General features: G+C 36.3%; 1 protein-coding gene across 4 annotated transcripts in view; it reads left to right on the top strand.

The window, feature by feature from the left end:
- LOC106875473 (tubby-related protein 4) overlaps positions 1-25,256 on the top strand; it is a 680,107-nt gene that overhangs the window by 547,612 nt on the left and 107,239 nt on the right. For all 4 annotated transcript variants that reach the window (XM_014923630.3, XM_014923632.3, XM_014923631.3 and 1 more), the window contains 2 exons: positions 9,440-9,668; positions 14,270-14,466. In XM_014923630.3, the coding sequence (XP_014779116.1) occupies positions 9,440-9,668; positions 14,270-14,466 (426 nt within the window). The remainder of the gene's footprint in view (positions 1-9,439; positions 9,669-14,269; positions 14,467-25,256) is intronic.

Below are 25,256 nucleotides of genomic sequence, written 5' to 3' on the forward strand. Positions count from 1 at the left end.
GAACTTGGAAACATTGGATAAAAGTAACTGTTAGCCTTGCAACTGATTTATAATTTTACAACATGACTATAGAGTAAAAAGTATTACAAAATATATTTTTGTATCCTTCACTACAAAAGCATGGAAAAAATATTTAACTTTTATCTTGCAATTCTTATGAGACCTAATTAAGCTTTGTTGAAAAGATTGTTTATACAAATACTGGTTACATCATTTAAAAGTAGCTGCTGAAGAATATTTGCTTGAGCTTGTTGAATGAGTGTTATTTAAGACACTTTTTTCATTCAAATATTCACCATACTAACATATATAGAAGTCAGAGGACAAAAATGAACAAACTTTATTTTGTCTTTGAGTTTTACTGTTTTCTTTTTTTAATATGTTAATTTTTCACATCTACTAATGTACAAGATCATACAACTTCTTAGTGATTCTCGTCATACATGTTACTATTGCAACATGTGGTGAGGGATAAGTTTTACAGAAAAATGCCAATAAGACCAAAACATAATCAGAGTTGTCTCCCATACTTGTTGAAATGATGAAAATATTTGTCGTTAAGCTTAATGTCTTTTCCTCAATACTTACTTAAGTCCATCTGTTTGAATCTTCTACTCTCACTAATATTCTTCTCATTTGTCATGATTTCAGATCTACTGGTCGGGGTGGGGCTTCTATTATTTCTAGACAAAATGTTCTAATCTACATTACTTCAGTTCATCAAGCTGTTGGGAATAGGTGACAGATTATCTGGGAATGAGATTTGTGATACACCAACTTTCTATTCGGTGAAAGAGTTTTTCTCATACACCATATTACTACAAGTAAGCATTGATGCTTAAAGGCCTTGGTGAGACTTAGAAGGCAAAAAAATACAACAATAAAAAGCATACAGAGTATTATGATATCTTATTTCTCAAATCATTAAACAGCTTTCTCTTCAGACCCTGAAATACTATCTACAAGGAATTGATTTTTCCCACAAGATAATTTCTGAAGAATTACTAAGATTATTCACCGAATCACACAAATTACTTATCCACAAATCACTACTTATTCAGGAAGGTTATCTACCAACCATGATATATTTTCTGAAGTCATAATTATGATTGCACATTGAATGAAAAGAAAGAAAATGTTTTCTAGGAATCATGGCTTGACCCTAATTTTGATTTCCTGTATGATCATTGAATATAAAACTTTCGTTGATAATAGTCATCTCAATCATACGTAGAACTCATTTCATCTACTATTGCATTATCAATTATAATTTTCCATGAACATAAGATACTTCTCTTCTTATTCTCCCTCATCACTTCCCCATAATTGTTTCCCTTTCTCCCCCTCCTCTTCTCCTAAAAACATAATTGACACTGCTGCCATTAAGGACAGTGACCACAGGCAAGAAACTCACTAAGATTAAACAGTGCACTCCAAACACACCCGCATGCCCATAACCACTGTGATGTCCAAACAACATCCTTTATCCAAATCAGCTTCCTGCCGATTATTATTATTATTATTACTTGATTTCACTTAGGTTTCTTCTTATTCCTGAGATTATTATTATTATTTGTGTTTTTCAATTTCCTTACATCTTATTCACTGTTATCCTTGTTGAATTTCTCTTTATCCATTAACTTTTAGCTTTCCCCAGGATATACTGCAACTTGCACGTATTCCACTTATATATATATATATATATATATATATATATATATATATATATATATATATATATATATATGAATATATATATATATGAATATATATATATATATATTCATATATCCATACTGCTAGAAAAACCACTGCAGAGCGTTGGAAAGGATGGAATACACCGACCCACGACCCAGAGGATAATATCCAAACACGAAAAATGGTTGCACATGCTGTAGGTGCAAGTCTGAAGACCACCCTGCAGAACCATATAGTTAAATTCAATGAAAAACTAAACATGCAGGTCCAGGGAGCGGCTATTGGTGTCAGTGTGGCCGGAGACGTGGCAAGCCTATTCATGACCTGGTGGGACAAAAAGCTGAAAACAAATCTCGAAGAACACTCAATAACACTCAAACTATACGGGAGATATGTGGATGACATTAACATCGTAGTCAAAACACCATCAAACATTCAGACTGAAGAGAACGAGAAGATCGTGATGGAAAACATCCAGAATATAGCTAATACAATACACCAGAGCATCAAGGTAACAATAGATTACCCAACAAGACACCTAAACATGAGACTCCCAGTACTTGACACAGAACTTTGGCTAGAAACAATTAATGACAAAGTTCAAATCCTCCACTCACATTATATGAAACCTATATCTTCAAAGTATGTTATCCATAAGAATTCGGCTCTATCACACAGTGTGAAAATCAATATATTAGTAGCCGATTTGGTTAGAATAATGAAAAACATATCCCCCCTGTGCAGTCCATGGGAGGGGCAAAAACATATTCAACACTTCATGCATCGCATGCAATTTTCGGGATACAGCCAGAAAGATAGAATCCGGGTATACAGAGGAGCTAACAAGAAATTTGAGGAGATTGTTGTCAAAGATACAAATGGAACACAACCTAGATACCGTAACAGTGGAATAGACTACAAAGCATTAGTGACAAAACAAACAAAAAGACCACGTGGTACAATACCGACAAGTTCCAGGGAGTAATGTTTGTGGACGCCACGCCACACGGAGAACTGGCCCACAGATTTCGAAAAATCCTCAAAAGTACCAAGTTGAGGATAAATGTTATAGAAAAACCAGGGAGATCAATTAGATCAATAATATGTAAAACATATCCTTTCAGAAGAACAAGGTGTGTTGAGGAGAGTTGCATTGTGTGCAAAAATAGTCCTGGTGCCAACTGCAAAGCCAGAAATGTAGTCTACAAAATAAGCTGTATGGATGGTGAGTGTAAAAACAGAAACACGACATACATAGGTGAGACGGCAAGAAGTTTGGCTGAGCGTGTAAACGAACATTGGAGGGACTATAATAATCAAAAACAAACCTCGGTGCTCTACCAGCATGCCAAAGAACAACATGGTGGTGTACTGGACAGAATTAGCATAGAAATCCTGTCTAGACACCCCGGTGACGCATCGTTGCGACAAATACAAGAGTTGGTCCTCATAACTGAAACGCAACCAATTTTAAACACCAAATACACGTAGATGAGGGCCTTACAATTGCCCATGGTTGCATGTGTTGTTCACACATATGATGCGGAATATGAACGTAAATAAATTAATTAAAAAGTCTCTATCTGATCTGATATAAACGAAATTGTTACAAACACACATATGGACGCACATACTTACATATGAGCACGAACACATAAGTGCGTGCACACATATGAGCGTGCACACATACGAGCTTGCACACACTCACATGCTCATACCAAACAGTTTCGAAACAACGCCAAAACAACGCCAAAACAACGCCAGGTCATATATTCAAAATAAATGGAAGTGGAGAGACAAGTTACTGAAGAGATTGCAAGAGTGCAATGAAATAATTTAACAAAAAACTATATAAATTAATAAAGGACTGAACCAGTGCGTGTGTTTATTATCGGCATAATGCCTCTCCCAAGGTTTTATTGTATATATATATATATTTATATTCATATATATGTGTATATATATATATATATATATATATATATATATATATATATATTCATATATATATATATATATATATATATATATATATATATATATATATATATTCATATATATATATATATATATATATATATATATATATATATATATTCATATATATATATATATATATATATATATATATATTCATATATATATATATATATATATATATATATATTTATATTCATATATATATATATATATATATATTTATATTCATATATATATATATATATATATATATATATATATTTATTTATTTATTTATTTATTTATATTGAGCCATGTACAGAGATGCTGCCAGTAAGGTGAGGGTTGGAAATGAGTACAGCAATGAATTCCGGGTAGAGGTAGGGGTCCACCAAGGTTCCGTCCTCAGCCCCCTATTATTTACCATAGTCCTCCAGGCAATCACAGAGGAGTTCAAGACAGGTTGCCCCTGGGAGCTCCTCTATGCTGATGACCTTGCCCTAATTGCGGAGTCACTATCAGAACTAGAGGAGAAGTTTCAGGTGTGGAAGCAAGGTCTAGAATTGAAGGGCCTTAGAGTCAACCTAGCTAAAACCAAAATCCTAATAAGTAGGAAGGTAGATAAAACACAAACCCCTTCAGGTAGATGGCCCTGCTCAGTATGTAGAAAAGGAGTAGGTAGTAACTCTATAAGATGTACCCGGTGCAAGCTATGGACACATAAGAGGTGCAGCAACATCAAAGGCAGGTTAACTAGCAAGTTAGTTTTTGTTTGTGGCAGATGTTCAGGTGCAATAAAGACTGCAAACAAACAGGAAACAACTTCTATCTCATTCCAGGGTGAAAAACTAGAGGTAGTCGATAGCTTCCGCTATCTGGGCGACCAAGTTAGTAGTGGGGGTGGGTGCGCTGAAAGTGTAGCTGCTAGAATAAGAATAGCCTGGGCAAAGTTTAGAGAGCTCTTACCCCTGCTGGCGACAAAGGGACTCTCACTCAGAGTAAAAGGCAGACTGTATGACGCATGCGTACGAACAGCCATGCTACATGGCAGTGAAACATGGGCTGTAACTGCTGAGGACATACGTAAGCTCGCAAGGAATGAAGCCAGTATGCTCCGTTGGATGTGTAATGTCAATGTGAATACCCGTCAGAGTATAAGTATCTTGAGAGAAAAGCTGAACATTAGAAGCATCAGTTGTGGCGTGCAAGAGAGACGATTGCGCTGGTATGGACATGTGGTGAGAATGGAGGAGGATAGCTGCGTGAAAAAGTGCCACACCCTAACAGTTGAGGGAACCCGTGGAAGAGGTAGGCCCAGGAAGACCTGGGCTGAGGTGGTGAGGCAAGACCTTCGTACATTGGGCCTCACCGAGGCGATGACTACGGACCGAGACCTTTGGAAATGGGCTGTGCGTGAGAAGACCCGGCAAGCCAAGTAAGATCGTTGCCAGTGCCCCTGGACTGGTTCTTGTGCGGGTGGCACATGAGATGCACCATTTTGAGCGTGGCCGTTGCCAGTACCGCCTGACTGGCTCCTGTAGGATTTTCGAGCGAGATCGTTGCCAGTGCCCCTGGACTGGCTTGTGCGGGTGGCACATAAAAGACACCATTTCGAGCGTGGCCGTTTTCGTGCGGGTGACACGTAAAAGCACCCACTACACTCTCTGAGTGGTTGGCGTTAGGAAGGGCATCCAGCTGTAGAAACTCTGCCAAATCAGACTGGAGCCTGGTGTTGCCATCCGGTTTCACCAGTCCTCAGTCAAATCGTCCAACCCATGCTAGCATGGAAAGCGGACGTTAAACGATGATGATGATGATGATATATATATATATATATATATATATATATATATATATATATATATATATATATTCATATATATATGTTCATATACAGAACCCCAGTGATGTTGCACATCTGCAGCAGGAGTTGGGCTCAATTTACAGATGGGCTGAGGATAATAATATGCAGTTTAATGCTGAAAAATTCCAAGCCCTGCACTACCTATGTTCGAAACTGAATATGAAACTTGCAGATACACTGGTCCACAGGGAATTTCAATCCCAGAGCCTAAATCAGTGAGCGACCTGGGTATCGACATGAGTGATGATACTTCTTTCCAAATGCACATTACCAGGATGGTGACAAAGTGCAGACGACTGGCTGGATGGATCCTGAGAACATTCAGAACCAGAGATAAGGAAACCATGATGGTCCTCTGGAGGACATTCTTCCTCAGCCGCCTGGATTACTGCTCACAGCTATGGTAATCCACGAGTGTGAAATTAACAGCGAACCATGAAGCAATCCAGAGAAGATTCACAAAGATCGTTTCTTTGTAACTGCTCAGCTACTGGGAAAGGCTGAAACAGCTAAGACTCTACTCCTTGGAGAGAAGGTGAGAGAGGTATGCAGTAATATACATCTGGAAGGTCCTGGTAGGAATTGTGCCGCATTGAAAGCTACACCAATGCCAGTACAGGACAACACTGCATAGTGCCAAAGATCCCAGCAATGCCATCACGCTTCAGAACTAGTTATTGCAACAGCCTGGGTATCAGGGGCCCACAGCTTTTTAATATTCTCCCAAAGAGCCTGAGGAACCTGCACAAAGTAGATGTAGGCGTTTTTAAATCAAAGCTGGACCATTTCCCAGATGAAACTACCTCACAGCAAGAGGTACAAATGAGGGTAGCTACATCAAACTCCATTCTTCACCAAGTACCACATAATGGAAGAGGATCTCAGTGATAACAGTGTAGCCAAACGGCTGTGCATCAGCATGGTCGCAGCTCTGAGCTGAAACTACAGCAATAATATATATATATATATATATATATATATATATGTGAGTAAAAATAAATACAAAAAAAGGGGGTTTTGTATGATTGTGTATAGAGGAATATATTATTTTGTTTAAAAGAGTTCCAACACTGTCTGTTTTTTATGTTTTATTTATATTCCTGCAAAACCAATGTGGGATATAGAATATGGAATATACAATATATAATATAATATACACTATATAATATAAAATAAAAATGGATGGTACTATGAAATAAAGTATTGAATGTCTTATTGAATATATGGAATATGTCTTATTGAATGGATGAAATATTGAGTGTTCAATATAAAGGATTAAATATGTCAACTCGCAAGCAAAGTTTAGTGTCAAACGAAAGAAAGGTACGCATAAGTAGGCTGGTTACACCGTTGGCATAGGCCATGGGTTATGGTCTCACTTGGCTTGCCGAGTCTTCTCAAGCACAGCATATTTCCAAAGATCTTTCTCTCACAAGTCATTGTCTTGGTGAGGCCTAGTTTTCAAAAGTCGTGCTTCACCACCTCATCTCAGGTCTTCTTGAGTCTACCTCTTTCAGATTCCCTCAACCACTAGAGTGTGACACTTTTTCACACAGCTGTCCTCATCCATTCACACCACATGACCATACCAGCACAGCTGTCTCTCTTGCACACTACTTCTGATGCTTCTTAGATACTACTTTTCTCTCATGGCACTTGCACTCTGTCGAGTATGCACATTGACATTACACATCCAGTAGAGCATACTGGCTTCCTTCCTTGCAAGCTTACGCATGTCCTCAGCAGTCACAACCCATGTTTCACTGCCATGTAGCATGGCTGTTCGTACACATGCGTCATACAGTCTACCTTTTACTCTGTGCGAGAAGCCCTTTGTCACCAGCAGAGGTAGGAGCTCTCTGAACTTTGCCCAGGCTATTCTTATTCTAGCAGCTACACTTTCAGAGCATCCACCCCAACTACTGACTTGGTCACCTAGGTAACAGAAGCTGTCAACTACTTCTAGTTTTCTCCCTGGAATGTGAAAGAAACTTGTTCTCTGCACATTTCCAGTGTTTATTGCTCCTGAGCATCTGCCACATACAAAACCTATCTTCCCAGTTAGCATATGTGTTTTAGTACACTTGCATCTTTTCTTGTATTATATATCTCCAATTATTAACACTAACAGAGTAGCTTAGTAACACACGTTGGATACTACCTGATATTAATCTATTTCAATTAACAGTACTTAATAGTCAAGCATTTTGAATTTATCTGAATTAAGTATCCAGATTATCTTAATTGTTTTAACTCCAAGTTAGAAAATGCAACAGTTTTCTGTAAGTTTTGTGTAATTTCCACTATATTGACTTTACTGAAAGTGGATATTTACAACCTGCTCTGGTAAAGTTCAAAGGTCACTTTCAAATTTATTTTTCATTTTTGCTTAAGATGTGTGAACTTTTCCAATGTATTTTATACAACAATTATTTGACTAAACTCTCCTTTATTCTATACATTGTGATATTAAAGAAAAGTCACATAAGAGATTTTTTTCCTGGAATTTTGTTGTCTGAATTTTGTTATTAGATCAGTACATTATTCATGAGCATATATTATTTTACAAGAATATATATAGCATTTGTGCATGTAGATATATACACATAAACATATATATGATTTTGTATGATATATTTGAATTAATATGAGTTGTAAACTTCATCAGTCTCCCTTTTTTAACACCACCACCATAAAATGGAAAATCAGGGGTACCTTCAATAGCATGCACTCTGCTGTAAGCACTTAAACCAAATCTCCAGTTTGCAGATAATTTCCTTCCTCCCTCCCTCATACCATTCTCAGAGGCCCTGTAACAGGTCATGAACACTGCTTTCCTTCTTGACTAAAAAAAATAAAATACACATAGATACACATGACCAATGTATGCAGAGGATCTTCAGCAATTGGAAAATCAAATATATTCTGTAATGGGTTTACAGTAAACTTTCAAGAAATGTTTAATACAAGACATTTAGAAAGTGACTGATCATGAAAGGTTGTTGACATTCCGTCGCTTACGACGTCAAGGGTTCCAGTTGATCTAATCAACGGAACAGCCTGCTCGTGAAATTAACGTGCAAGTGGCTGAGCACTCCACAGACACGTGTACCCTTAACGTAGTTCTCAGGGATATTCAGTGTGACACAGTGTGACAAGGCTGATCCTTTGAATTACAGGCACAACAGAAACAGGAAGTAAGAGTGAGAGAAAGTTGTGATGAGAGAGTACAGCAGGGTTCGCCACCATCCCCTGCCGGAGCCTCGTGGAGCTTTAGGTGTTATCGCTCAATAAACACTCACAACGCCTGGTCTGGGAATCGAAACTGCGATCCTATGATGGCGAGTCCGCTGCCCTAACCACTGGGCCATTGCGCCTCCACTCATGAAAGGTATCAGCTGACATATTGAAGAGAGATGGCTACATATCAGAAAAAATACAATCAGGAAGCTGAATGAAAATATGCCATAGATTGTTATTGTCGTTATTCATTGCTAAGTTAGGTCTGATTGAACTGTTATATGATTTACGGCAACTCAGCCATGATCTTCCTGTCTTTTTGTCAATCAGGGATGACCACACTGCTTAATGTGTCTTTCATGAAAAAGATTTAGTCAACAGTTCGCTCTTTAAAAGTTCTGACATTGTGCTTAAATTAGAAATCATCAGCTAGCAGAATTGTTAGAACAATGGAAAAAATACTTTGCAGTGTATGTTCCAGTCCTTTACATTCTGAGTTCAGATTTGCTGAGATCAATGAATTAAACTACCATCCAAATGCTAGAGTCATTGGTACCAACTAACTCCCTTCCCTCAACATTGCTGGCCTTGTACCTATATTTAAGATATTTGTTATTTTTTTTTCTTAATTTAATTAATTTATTAATTTGTTGTATTTTATGTATTTTGTTTTTAAAGAGTTACATTCCAGATCCATTCAAGCTCCGGGAGTTTGTGAGTATTCCACCCCCCGGGAATGAGCGTTTATACTGCACAATGCTTCGGCATGGAGAGGAGACATCTGGAGGTCACTACACATTGTATCTGGAGTACCTTGGAGGTTTAGTCCCTTTGCTCAAAGGAAAACGCACCAGTAAACTAAGGCCTGATTTTGTCATTTTTGATCCCAAAATCAAAACATTCCAAAGTAAGTAATTCCAAATAAAGAAGAATTTTTACTGTGATTTTATTTTATTCTTTATTTATCTATTTACTTAAAATCTAAATTTTCTTTCTATAGGCACAGGAGTGGCTGTGTGGTAAGTAGCTTGCTTACCAACCACATGGTTCCGGGTTCAGTCCCACTGCGTGGCACCTTGGGCAAGTGTCTTCTACTATAGCCTCGGGCTGACCAAAGCCTTGTGAGTGGATTTGGTAGACGGAAACTGAAAGAAGCCCGTCGTATATATGTATATATATATATATATATATATATATATATATATATATATATATATATATATGTGTGTGTGTGTGTTTGTCCCCCACCATCGCTTGACAACCGATGCTGGTGTGTTTACGTCCCCGTAACTTAGCGGTTCGGCAAAAGAGACCAATAAAATAAGTACTAGGCTTACAAAGAATAAGTCCTGGGGTCGATTTGTTCGACTAAAGGCGGTGCTCCAGCATAGCCGCAGTCAAATGACTGAAACAAGTAAAAGAGTAAAGAGAGTACACCACTAAAAGCAGGTGTAAAAATGATGATAATAATGATGATGAGGATGAGGTAGAGGAAGAAGTGGAAGCAGATCACACACACAATGTTTGTGTGTCTGTGGTTATTTTCCGTTACTTACAAGAAAGTAAAAAAACGGTTTTTAATACATGTGCTAGAGTTCATTCATTTGTTTAAGTCTATTCTGAATAATTTCACAATGAAAAACAGAGATGGAAAACTCAGAGTAACAGCTTAGTATAAACTGTGTGTGTGTTATATAATTTAAAGAAGAAAAAAACAGCCCTGTAGTTTTTAAAATGTCTCCCAGACTGTTTGGTTAAGTGCAGGTGAGTAAGTTTTAATGCATTCATTTGAAGATGAACTGTTAAAAAAGAAGCAGAGACAGGTAGGAAGCTTTGAAGTAATATAGCTCTGGAGTATACGAGATCTTGTCTGTTGTTATCTTAGTCATCTCCAACATGTGCAGTTATCTGCAGAACATGCTGCTCAGCGTGGCATTCAGTAAAAAGTTGAATTTATAAGTTCAAATAAAAATATTAAAAGAACTGAATATTTTGGAGCAGAAGTGAGTGGGTGAGAGAAAAGAGAGAGAGAGAGAGAGAGAGAGAGAGAGAGAGAGCAAATAAGAATCAGTTACAAAATATGGGGAAAAAAATTTGTCAAATATTTTATCTTCTGCTATTGCTTCAGTAATTTTATTTTCAACATGATTCTATTTTCAATAATGTTGTTTTCAATTTACTTAAGAAGTGCAAAGGCTATGCAGTTAATGTACTGGACTACTGACCACATGTTCATGAGTTCAAACCTTTTTTACTGTTGTAAAATCGTGACACTGGGCAAGTTGGCATAACTCAATTTATTTCAGTTTACCTGAGATAACCAACCAGCCATTAAAAAAAAAAAAAGAAAAGAAAAGCAAGAACCCAGAAAACAATAGTTTTCACTACCTATTTCATAGTTGAGTGATTAGCAGTAGGAATGCCATTCACTTGCAAAAGCAATTCTTCCAACAAATACACCATCCAGCTAATATAATAAAAGAGGAAATAGATATAAAACAGTGAAAGATAATAACAGAAATATGTTATGAATTAATAGTTATTATTCCCTCTCTTTATTTTGGTGGTGAGCTGGCAGAATCAATTGCATGCCTGGCAAGGATGCTTAGTGGCATTTTGTCCCATTTTTACATTCTGAGTTCAAATTCTGCCTAGGTCAACTTTGTCTTTCATCCTTTGAAGGTTGATAAAATAAGTACCAGTCAAGTAAAGGGGTTGATGTAATTGACTAACCCACTTTCCCCAAAATTGCTGGCCTTGTGCCAAAATTTGAAACCAGTATTACTCACTCTCTCCTTGCCTCTCTCTTTCTCTATGCATGTATGTGTGTGTGTGTATGTGTATGTATGTATATATATCATCATCATCATCATCGTTTAACGTCCGCTTTCCATGCTAGCATGGGTTGGACGATTTGACTGAGGACTGGTGCAACCGGATGGCTACACCAGGCTCCAATCTAATTTGGCAGAGTTTCTACAGCTGGATGCCCTTCCTAACGCCAACCACTCAGAGAGTGTAGTGGGTGCTTTTACGTGTCACCCGCACGAAAACGGCCACGCTCGAAATGGTGTCTTTTATGTGCCACCCGCACAAGAGCCAGTCCAGGGGCACTGGCAACGATCTCACTTGGCTTGCCGGGTCTTCTCACGCACAGCACATTTCCAAAGGTCTCGGTCAGTAGTCATCGCCTCGGTGAGGCCCAATGTTCGAAGGTCTTGCCTCACCACCTCAGCCCAGGTCTTCCTGGGCCTACCTCTTCCACGGGTTCCCTCAACTGTTAGGGAGTGGCATTTTTTCACGCAGCTATCCTCATTCATTCTCACCACATGTCCAAACCAGCGCAATCGTCTCTCTTGCACACCACTACTGACGCTTCTTATGTTCAGCTTTTCTCTCAAGATACTTACACTCTGACGGGTATGCACATTTACATTACACATCCAGCGGAGCATTAGGGACAAAATCCAAAATTACAGGTAAAAACTCAATTAAAATCAATTTATATATATATACATACATATATATATATATATATATATATATATATATATATATATATATATATATATATATATATATATATGGGTGGTGAGTGGATGTTCTTGAAGCAAAATGACTGGATCTTCATCAGTTTCACCAATGATTATTTGGTTTTTCAAGCAACTGGACTACGTGCTTAATAATGAACTAGTGCACCAGTGGTTGAGTATTCCACAGATTTATGTACCCTTAACGTAATCTTCAAGTAGATGTGACACAGTGTGTGACAAGGCTGGACCTTTGAATTACATGTACAGTTCATCTGATAGGCTTCTATACAGTTTTCATTTATGTATAAGGTTTGCTTCAATGCATGATTATAGTAAAAGACACATCTGCATCAAACCCAGGATTGTAAAACAAACGTTTTACCTATTCAACCATACTCTTTCCATGTATGAATATATCATCTTTATTTAGCGTCTCCTTTCCATGCTGGCATGGGTTCAACAATTCTACAGGAACCTGCAGGCTGCAAGGCCACATTGAGCTCCAGTATCATCTTTTGCATGGTTTCTTTGGTTGGATGCCCTTCCTAACACCAACCACTTACTGGGTGTTTTTTTTTTTTTGTGCTACCAACACTAGTTAGGTTGCCATTGTAACTTGCAAGACCAAAAAAGAACAGGGAAAGGGGAAAAACTCCCACTACTAAGAGGAAGTATTTGGGAGGAGAATGTGGAGGTAGGTGTTGATACATGCATGTTTGTCTTGTGTGTTTGTATGCATGTGCGTAAAACAAAACATAACAGGAGAGCTTGTTTATAAAATATTTAGTTACAATATTTTCCATGCATTTCATTAACATAGAAAGGTTTATCTAGTGTAATGTAAAATGTAAAATTAAATTTCATTGTTAAATCTTCAGAGATGCAAAACTTTCATTTGAAATTTTACTGGATTAGTAATAATATATGTAGAGTACTCTGTAAGATGATCAGTGAATGACCAGAGATACTGCAAAGTTCAGAGAATGTTTGTCATGTCAGAGAATGTTGTCATGTCAGAGAATGTTGTCATGTCAATGACATGACAACCGCTCTCTTGCTGGTGCCATTGAAGAATGCACCTAGTAGTTTGTGAATGATCAGAAACATTCTAATATTGTGTGGACACTTTGGACTTGTCAAAGCCATAAGAACATTCTCTGGTGTTGGTGACAAGATAAACTGTTCCAGTACACTCTGTAATGTGGTTGGTATTAGGTAGGAAATCCAATCAAAGCAACCAAACCAAAGTAAAGTGTACAAATGAGGCATTTTAATACTTGTTCTAAAACCTGGCAGTTACTTTTTCATTTTCAATTATTTTTTTTTCTGCAAGTATACGCTTTAAACATAAGAAAATGCACTTTTATACAAAAAATAGATTAGGGTTAAAATTCAGTATTAGTTTAGATTTCAGGGTTAAGTTTAGAGTAGGGTTTAAGGGAAGGGTTTATTGTTAGAACTTAGTATTAGGGTTTCAGGTTAGGGTTAAGGTTACATTTAATCAGAAATTAGAAGACTGAAAAGGTTTGCATTTGTGTACAATATTTTGCAGAATTGAAATTGCACATATTTAAAACATGGATATCTGAAAAAGAAAAATTCTGTAAAGATATTTAAAAAGTAGTTCTAGTATTGTACATAGTTCTGAGTGCACTGAGTGTTTTTTCAAAAAATTTACTATAAGTTAAATTACTTTCTGATGTTATCATTAATTCTGTGACTCTTCAACTTGGACAATGCCAGGTATTTCAGCTACTGTATATGCATGTTTGTGTGTGTGAACGCGCACGTGTGTGTGTGTGTGTGTGCACGCGCGCATGTGTGTTTGTGTGTGTGTGTGTATCTATTATATATCAAGAATAAATCTCGTAACATTTTTATTTTGAAATATTGAAATATTATTGGTGAACAGCCTGGCCAAAATGGAAATAATAGATATAACGAGTTAAATATATACATTTCAACTTAATTGCAGAAGATGACCTTGGCCAAATTCACAGCACGGAAGGCAGCTCAGACTCAGATTCTGATACAGATATTTCTGCAGATGGATGTGGATCACCCAGAATGCAACGAAGGAAGCGACAGAAGCACTTTCGAGCTGAGAAAGTCGAAAGAAGTATAACTTTCCGGACATTAGATGAACTTCTGTATAACGATAACCTTCCAGAAGTAAGATGACTTCATTGTTCTGTTCTTTTTCTTGTTTGTTTTGTTTCAGCCTTCTTCAAATATCACAGGATTATCATTTAACTTTACAAAAGAAAATTTGTCATTTCTGTTATTAAAATACTTAACATTCAACAAATGGAATTATAAGGTTAGGTTTTATGGTCAGTTAAAATGAGACTTGTATCTTAAATATATCAAAAGAATCTATCTATTTCATTCTTTTTATACACACTCACAAACACACACACATTATATATATATATATATATATGTATGTGTGTGTATATATATATATATATATATATATATATATATATATATATATGTATATGTATATTTATGCATAAACACACACACACACATACACATTCTTAATGCATTTTCTGTCTACTGAATTCACTCACAAGGCATCTGTTGACTAAGTGCAATCATAGAAAACCTCCAAGGTACCACACAAAGGGACTAAACCCAGATGCGTGTGGTTATGAAGTGAACTTCTTAACAACAAGGCTATGCCTGCACCTAACCATTCCTGATTATATGATTAGTTTTCTAAGGCTTTTGATGATCAATACTTCCTTATAGGGCCTTCTATATTTTAATGTATTTCTAATTCAATTGATCTTGTTTCTAGACAGTATGGATTGTAAATTAACCTTGTTAATACCGATCCACTTGAAAACACCCACATTTAAAGTGCTTTTTTTAAAATTAAAATCCAGTTATAATATGAATGATATTCTTGAGATTTCAGATTTCAGCATAATATACAATGCATATAATTACAGATATTTTAGAAAACTTCTCCAAAAATCTTTATATTGAAAATTAATTAAAAGCCATAACCAATTTACTCATTAGAAACTTAATCACAAAAATATGTAAAGGTATTTAATTTCTGTGTTAGATTATAAAAACGTTTCCTTTTTCTGTTTTACATTTTATATTATGTGATTTAGAGATCAGATATAACTTGTTAAATAGCTGAGCTTATATGTTTATTTGTTTGTTTGGTTCTTTTTTGCTAGTATTTGGCGTATGTAGTGGAAGTATTTCTTTTTAGACATGATTTGTTTTTTAATATAGGGATTATCAATGCATGACATGAAATTTTTTTTTTTTCTCTTTTAGCTCACTGCATTGAAAAATCATTCAGAAATTGTTTCTAGTTCAATTTATGATTTGAAAGTTGTACAAAATATTTCTCTATGTTGTGGAATCTTTTTCCAAAAAACCGAATATGAAAGAGAGATAATATATTTGAGCAACTTAGATCTTTCTAGCTGCAAAATTTGTTGGTGACCCCTATGCATACATCAAGTTTTCTTTAATTGATGAAATTCATGGTTTATGTGATTTTTTATAGAAAATTTGTTTTTAAACAATTTAGGAAATCTATTTGCCCAAAATTTATTTATTTTAACTTTGGGTTCTAATTTAGGAAGTCTGTTGCAATAAAGTTTGGTAGTGTCAAATGAGTGAAGTTTTGAGATTGAGTGTAAAATGTTATTTCATTTGTGATAGCAAGACAACATTCTGCAATGATGTCTTGAATATTGCAGAAATATGTTCTTGGTCCCCTGTTGTTTGTTGCGTGTGTTAACAAAACAGATACCAACTTAAAGCATGTTACTTTTTTAGGGGTTGAAGTTGCATGGCTCTGACCCTGGTAACATTATAATTTCCTGTTTCCAAATGAGGAGTCAGATATAACAGCAAAAAGGAATACGAGTACAAAAGTTGTAATTGAATGTCACTCTTTATTTCAATGCCTAATGGAAGGTACAGCAAATGTTGGTACAAAATGAATGAGACTGTCAGAAAATATACATATTGGTTTCTCATGCAGTTGGTGCTTGATGATGTATACAGTGTAGAACAGAAAAACAAATACGTGACATGGCTTCTGCTGGAAGACAGGAACAGATGTAATACATCAAGGCTACCTGAAGCTACCTGCAGAATAAACTTCCTCTCTGTCAAGATGTGAACTTGACCATGTTTTCCTGCCATGCTGAAGAAAAACAACAAGGATTCCTCTTTTTGAAGCTGATAATATGTTCCAGTGAATAGACATAATTTGCCTGCACTCAGCTGGTCTGTCACATGATGGGATGATAGCTTGCATAAAGCCTGAAGGATTCGACCATCACATAACCAGGTCATGTGATCACTTGTAGAAAACACACATATGAGTCAATATTTGAGTATTTAAGGGTAGACAGGCAATCTGTGAACATATCCTTGCTACACTTTGTTAAAATCCACAGGCAACATTAACCTAGATAAAAGAGAACAGATCCTATACACTATAGATCTTTCCTGTAATCTGACTGGACATAATGCAGCAATAGCTTGCTCTTTTAATGATTTAAGTTGATTGTAGATAAGAACATCACTGTAGATTTGGGGAGGAAAAACCTGGAATTTACTTACTCTCTCCACAACACCAACTTCAAGAGATCAACTAGTGAATGTGACCTAAGCATTTTTGTCAACAATGATCTGCATTGGATGAATTGCATTTCTGAAATCATTAAACAGGCTGAAGGTGTCTTAGCATCATTTAGTAAAGCCTTTTTCATCTACTTGCTGGCTTTCTATTTGAAGCTATATACAGTTTTGGTATGATCATATGCACAGTCTGCATCTCCAGTTTGGAAACCCCATCTTGTCCAGAATATCAGTCTGCTGAAAGGTGTCCCAGATTTTGATTATTTTGTGTCTTGGGGCATCAGTGCTTCGATGTCTAGGAGATGACTTGGTAGAATCTTGCAAGATTGTCCATCTTTGGTCACCTTTTTGAGTTCAATACATTTACCCTCTGTGAAGACATTTGTAAAATCAAAAAGCTGCACAACACCCGTAGCTTTTAAAAATATATTTTTCAAGTTCTGAATCGTTGAAGTATGGTATAAATCATCTGAATCAGTTGTTAGCTATCAAGATACTGTTTCCTTCAAATATTCCATGCTTCTTTAAATTTACTGATGCTACTTCTGATGTACCTTTCTGCTCTTTCCTCTTTTTGGCTTTTTTACTATTCACTCTTCTGTCTTTTTGGGGTTTTATCCTATGTGATATACATGTGTTATTGGCTATCATTGCTGTCTTTATTTACATGAGTGGCTGCTTTCTGTCCTCTCTTTTACTTTTTCCTGATGAGTTGTCATAGACCTGAGCAGTGCATTCAATAAGTTTATTAATTATTGTTATTTTTATGTCTCAGAAACTATAAAAGTCTTAAAATTATAAAATTTGTGAATCTCACTGTAATGCTGCATTTTCGTACATATATGTGATAATTTCACTTTTTATGAACTTTTGGTAATTCATAGAAGTTGTGATTTGCATAGAAATTTCATGCAAATGAGACAAATTGTAAATAAAAATATTGAAAATTCTTTCAACTCTATAATGAGCTTAATAGTTAAAAAACAACCATCTTGTTAAACTGTATTGCACTTTGTCAAGCTTATTCATTTTTACTGAGATCACGAGAGTAGCAATACTTTCTATATGATATTGGAAAGTGGACTGGTAGATTTATTTTAGTTCAATTGTTAAACTTGGAATATCTCAATTTGGAATATCTTAGTTTTCATAGTTTTTCATTTGCTTACCTTGTCTTATACCCCACTTTGTTTATTGAAACTTAATTTCTACAGTTCAAATTACTGTTATGTAATGCAGTATCTACAAGCATTGTTTGATGAGTGTGTATGCTGATTGTTGTTGGTTTCTTCTCACATTTTGGGTTTTTACAAATTTTCAAAACTTAAATTCGACATTTTATTTATTATTTTTGTATGCATGAAACTTAGTCTCATGAATAGATTTTTTAAATTTTTGTTCCACCAAGAATTACTTTTTCTTTTTCATTTGATGTCTTATGAACTATTTTCCACTTTCATTTCACCTTTTTTAAGTCCTTATTCTTCTTGTTTTGACATTCTTCAATTTCTGTGGAAATGTGAAAATAGAAAGGACATTTCCAATTGATTTACTACTGAGAATGGTTTGCATTTCATGGTTGACAATAGTAAAGATTTTTAGTATTGCATTCCCATTTCATTTTATAAAAGGTTGATTTCTATTTCCATTTCTCCATCTTAAATTTTTTTCTCATTGAATTCATTATTGTTCTGGTTCTCCCATAGTTTCTTTAATTTGAAAGTTTCACAGTAATATATGCATTGTAATCCATTCTTTACACACTTCAGAAAGCAGAGTTGGTTTGATTTTTTTATCACATTTCAAAACTATGTAGTTATTTCTCTCTCTCTCTTCCTCTCCTCCCTCTCTCTCCATAAAGATAAAATTTTCATTTTTCTCCAACATCACATATAGTAATGTTTCAGTTGTTTCTCTCAGTAAATTTTTTCCCCTGGTTTGTAAAGATTATTCTTTCACGTTTCTTAAACGATATATGCACACATACTCAATCACACACACAACTCACTCTTTAGTGCTAGCTATCATTCTGTCTCTTTCTCTCTCCTCTTACGTTTTCCTCTCCTCCTTGTCACTTATACCATTCTGGTTCGCTTTCATTTGTCTCTCTTCTGTCATCTCCTGGCCCTGACAAGTGTCACCATCATAGAAGTGTTGTCCTTCATTTCCAATCTTCTGTGAAAACATGTGCAGCCAGGGGGGAAAAAAATTACCTTACTTGGAAACAGTGAGGGTTGGTGACAGGAAGGGCATCTAGCCGTAGAGAATTGTCTCATTGGATTCCATCTGACACATGAAAGCTAGGAAAAGTAGACAAGAACAACAAGAACAGCAACAACAACAATGAAAATAGTGAGGAGGAGAAGGAGGATAGCTATTATGACTATTACAAAACTCTATAAACTAATGAAGAAGATTCTGTGTGGTTATGCTAGAAACAGTAGCCAAATCTATCTTGAACTACACTCTGCCACTGAGAAAAGTGAAGGATAGATTATGGACCACACATTAGATAATGACCTCTTAGATATGCAGCGTTTGAAGGAGCTACTGGATGGTTATGGGGAAAATGCCTTTGTGAAGAAGTTCATGTTATGTCACAGCTGAACTGGAGCTAACAAACAACAACAACAACAACTACAACAATACCAAGAAAACTTTTTTAAAAAACGGTAATTTGATTTAATTATCCCTTTCAGAAAAAAATACAATGCTGCCATTGCCACCACCACCAATAACAACAACACCTATTCTGTTATGAAATCTTTTCCAGGATCAATTTGGTGTCTGTTTTAATAAATTTTTCCCTTTCCCATTTTCTTTTACTTTTTTTTGTTTTGTTTTGTTTTTGGTGGGTGGGTGTTGAGGCTAATTATTTCATTCCTCGTTTGTATTTCACTGTTTTTCAAAACTGTTTAGAAATGCTACTTGGTGCTCCATTTTCATTTTTATTTCAATTTCTGTTATCTTTGTTGTCTTATTGAAAGCATATTGATTGGGAAGACTTCAAAGTAGAAATAATTAATACTGAAGAACAATGAAACATCACAAAGTTACATAGATTTTTGTCAATGAAAAATACAAAAAAGTGAGTGGGGGGCAGATATTTAAAGAGGGTTGGAAGAAAGAAAATTGGGTTTTTTTTTTCAAGAAAGTTTAGTACTTTTAATGAAAAAATAGTTTAGATGTTTCCTTTACTAACACAAACACACATATTAATGAAAACATTCTTGATGACTATTACCTTTTCCAAGGTCCAATCTTACAAGCATAAATATGTATGTGTGTGTGTGTGTGTGTGCGTGTGTGTACTAATACACATATATATTTTACTACTTGCAAGTTGATATGCTGAATCTCAAGTCATATTCTACGTGTTTGAATAATGGAACCACACCAGCACACACACTGTTATCATGACTGTTAAAATGGCTGACTATTGAATTTACGCCTTCTACCTTAATATAAACCTCAGTCAGAATCACCATAATGCAGTATGACAAGGCCAAGACTTTCAATGGCATGTGCAGTCCTCCTGATTGACACTTCTACAGCTGCCATCCATACAGTTTCTTTCACAAGGCTTGATCAACCCAAGATGCATTGCAGTGAGACTGAACCTTAGCTCTCATGATTTCAAACTGAACTTCATAAGTGTCTGACCATGCTGCTGTCTGTACTCACATATTCAGCCTCAGACACAATACATATTTTTGCCAGGGAAGTGGGACAAGGTTAACTGACTCAACCTTCAGTGTTTTAGTTATAGATTTTTATGTGTTTTTGTGCAATGAAAATTTAAAAAGCAATAATTTTTTTATTAACCTATTTATTTATTGATTCATCTGTATATATTGAATGTGGTTAGTCGAGATGTTTGATATCTCTTGCTTGCAATCTCTTCATATTCTGGCATTAATAATATGCTTTTACCATACAAGACAGAACTGTATTTACAGAAAGACCTTTTCAGCTAAATAGCAGACATTGTTGCAGCTAAATAACAGACATTGAAGCTAAATAACAGAAGGAGCACAAGAAAATTCAGGGACCCATTAGCTTATAGTGTAACAATGCTGTGGCTGTGTGGTAAGATGCTTGCTTCCCAACCACACAATTCTAGGTTTAGTCTCACTGTGTGGCACCTTTATAGCCTCAGGCCGACCAAAGCCTTGTGAGTGGAATTGGTAGATGGAAACTGAAAGAAGTCTGTCATATATATATATATATATATACATATATATATATATATATATATATATACATATATATATATATATCGTCAACATCATCATCATCATCATCATCATCATCATTTAATGTCTGCTTTCCATGCTAGCATGGGTTGGACAATTTGACTGGGGACTGGTGAACCAGATGGCTGCACCAAACTCCAATCTGATCTGGCAGAGTTTCTACAGCTGGATGCTCTTCCTAACATCAACCACTCCGAGAGTGTAGTCGGTGCTTTTATGTGCAACCAGCGCGAGGGCCAGTCAGGCGGTACTGGCAATGGCCATGCTCAAATGGTGTTTTTTACGTGCCACCTGCACAGGAGCCAATCCAGCGGCACTGGCAACGACCTCGCTCGAATGTTATATATATATGATCATATGTATTTATGTGTCTGCATTTGCCCCCCCCCCCATTGCTTGACAACCGATGTTGGTGTGTTTACGTCTCCCCTGTAACTTAGCAGTTCAGTAAAAGAGACCAATAGAAAAAATACTAGGCTTACAAAGAATGGTCAGTTTCTTCTACTAAAAACCCTTTAAGGTGGTGCTCCAGTATGACCACAGTCAAATGACTGAAACATGTAAAAGAATAAAAAAATATATATCAGCATGTCTTTATTCCTTCTATCTGTGTAATTAATATGAATATAAAGTTCCAGGCAAGTAATGCTTACAGATTATGACAGCAGAGTAAAAATATGCCAAGTTGGAAGTGATTTGAGGGAGACTTGATCACTATTTCTGACAGGATGAGTGACACTATGGAGACTCTTGTATTGGATTTTTGTTTACCAAGCCAACACACAATGGAATTTGAAATGTGTTTATATGTTTGAGAACATAGTCCTGCTATAAAATGAAACTTGGAGAATGTACCTTGAGTTCTCAGCATCATAGTGTAAGCATCATCAAATATAGCAGTTTCCACTCCATTTATCCATGTCAAAGATACTTAGCTTTGCTGCCATGTTTCTAAAGACTTCAAAGTGGATATATCCCCAATTTTCATTCCAGCATAAGACTATGTATGCTAGCATATAAATATACTTTGGCGTAATGAATTTTTTAGTGATAGATTATGTTTGGAAAGGCTAAAAATTTAGCACAGTTCCAAGGACATAAGAGCCATCCATCTGCAAATAAGGTGCTTACAGGAAGATGTATTAAGGAGATGTGGCAGGAACGGATTTTGTAGTATTACAGAAATGTGATGAGAAGAAGTATCGCAGGAATATTTGGTGAAATCAGTCATTATTTAGTAATTGATAAAAGTAGAATTAGATATTTATCATAGAAAACTCTGAATATGATTGATATGTATAACAAATCTAGGATGCTAGAAGCAGAAACAAATGTAAAAGCTATTATAACAATGATGACAATGTTGAGAGATAAGATAATGTACATTTATATGTGCTGCAAACTTTATTCATCTATGCATGTTCTTTCATTGTTTGCACTTATGGAACAGGCCTTTATGTAGGCAAGGATTGAATGAAGTTGTATATATGTGTGCATTTTGGTATATGTATGTGTTTGTGCATGGTCTGTATCAGAAAGTATATATGTATGTTAAATTGTTTTATGGACTGCTGAAATCTAAAAGTTTTTTTCATTCTCTCTGTGTTTATTTTCTCTTATTCCTTTCTGTTGAAGCCGCTCAGGCTCGAAACGTAGAAGACTTTTTCATTTTCCCTAGTGTCAAACTAATACATTTGCTTGTTGCTCATACACCTGTCTTCGTCTTTTGTTTTTCTATAAATCTCAACTGTATATATATATATATATATATATATATATATATAGCATGGCTCAGTGAGCAGTCCCACTGTGTGGCAATTTGGGCAAGTGTCTTCTGCTCCCGCCTCAGGTTGACCAAAGCCTTGTGAACAGATTTGGTGGACAGAAACTGAAAGAAACCCTTCGTATGTGTGTGTGTGTTGGTGTGTCTATGTCCCTGTACCTTGGTGGCTTGGCAAAAGAGACTGATAGAATAAGTACTAGGCTTAAAAAAGAAAAGTCCTGGTATCAATTTGTTTGACTAAAACCCTTCAAGGCTGTGCCCCAAAATGGCTGCTGTCAAATGACTGAAACAAGTAAAGGATAAAAGATATATATATATATGAATATGTGATTGGCTCTACAGACCCCCCACAAGCACCCTTAAACTATTTCCAAGAGTGCCTTGAGAAGATCAAATCTTTCCTCCTGCAATGTAACCTAGAAAATATTCTGATGATGGGCAACTTCAACCTACCCTCTGTAGACTGGTCCACTAATATTTTTAGACCAGGAACCTTCACCTCAAGCTCAGACAAAGCAGCAGTGGAGTTACTTTTAAAATTTATGGATAATTTTTTCCTGTCACAACTTGTCCATGAACCAACCAGAAATAACCAAAGTGTCTTGGACTTAGTACTAAGCAACCATGCTAACACTATTCATAACATCACAGTGGAAAGAACCCTCCTCTCTGATCATGACATAGTATTCTGTAACCGCGATCTTCAGCATCCAGAAATTTGGCATAAATCACTAACTCCAGTGCACCTATTAGATAACATGAATTTACACAAGTCAAACTGGAGTGCGATCACTCAAAACTTATCGCAAGTGGACTGATCTTTTACCCTTGCTTCCTCCAATACCACAACAAACACAAATACATGGCAACTATTTGAGGACACAGTCACCCACATATACTCAAAACACACACATCCTCACAACTCATAAACAAGAGTAGATGCAGGATTCCAAAACAGAAAATCGCTCACCAGGAGAATAAAAAGAATAAACCGAAAAATCAAAACCCTAAAATGCCACCATCGGCATTACCCCCGATCGAGAACATTAACAACCTTGGAATCAAGGAAGCAACAACTGCAGGACTGTATGAGAACCTTCATAAATGACCAGTTTCATTTATCAGCCCACTGGTTGATGGAAACGGCATCCTTCACAGTAATGCCAAAGATATGACTGAGATCCTGCAAAGTTAGTACTGCTCTGTCTTCAGTGACCCTGATTCAGTTGACTCAAGCAGCTTTGCTTCTGTGAATCCTCAACATGTCCTTTCCGACATAACCTTCAACGCCACTGATATTCTAGCAGTAATAAAAGAAATCAAACCTGATTCAGCAGTGGGTACAGACATGTTCTCTGTTAGAGTGCTGAAGGAATGTAGACAGCAATTTGCAGTTCCTCTTGCAAATCTCTGGAGGAAATCACTGGATGCCGGTTTTATCCCTCAAAACCTTCTCTCCCAGTCAGTTGTTCCTATCTTTAAAAAGGGGAATAAATCACTTCCTGTAAACTACTGTCCAATCTCACTCACCTTACATATCATCAAAGTATTTGAGAGTGTGTTGAGATCAAGAATAACAGCCTTCCTAGAACAAGATCATCTCCTAAATTGCAACCAGCATGGCTTTCATGGTAAGAGGGACTGTCTAAAACAGCTCCTCCACCACTTTGATGACATCTTAAATGTACTAAGTGAGGGCTCCAACACAGATGTCATATACCATGATTTCAGCAAGGCTTTTGATAGAGTCAACCACAATATACTGTTAAAGAAACTATCCAACACTGGAATTAGTGGAAAGCTACTTCAACGGATTAGGTATTCCCTAACAAACAGGACCCAGCATGTTGTAGCTGATGACATCCACTCAAGACCAGCAAAAGTCATCAGCGGAGTCCCACAGAGTACTGTGCTGGGTCCACTTCTTTTTATCGTCTATATCAATGACATTGCAGATTCCATTGAACATGGCACCATAAAAATATTTGTAGATGACTCTAAGCTCCAGAAAGTCATTAAGGGAGCATATGATTGAACAATGCTTCAACTGGACCTATGCACAGTAACCCAGTGGGCACAAAAAAACAATATGCAGTTGAACAAAGAAAAATTTGAGCTCCATTTTGGAAGAGAGGGCACACTCAAACAACCATATACACTACTGTTGGGAAACCTACTTGAACTGTCAGATAATATCAGAGGCTTGAGTGTAACTGTTGACAGCGACCTTAGTTGAAGTGTGCACATCAACAAAAAAGTTGATGTTGCCCACAGAATGTGCTCATGGATTCTCAGAA

Source organism: Octopus bimaculoides, chromosome 3, assembly GCF_046866305.1.
Source record: "Octopus bimaculoides isolate indiv1 chromosome 3, ASM4686630v1, whole genome shotgun sequence".
Taxonomy (NCBI): domain Eukaryota; kingdom Metazoa; phylum Mollusca; class Cephalopoda; order Octopoda; family Octopodidae; genus Octopus; species Octopus bimaculoides.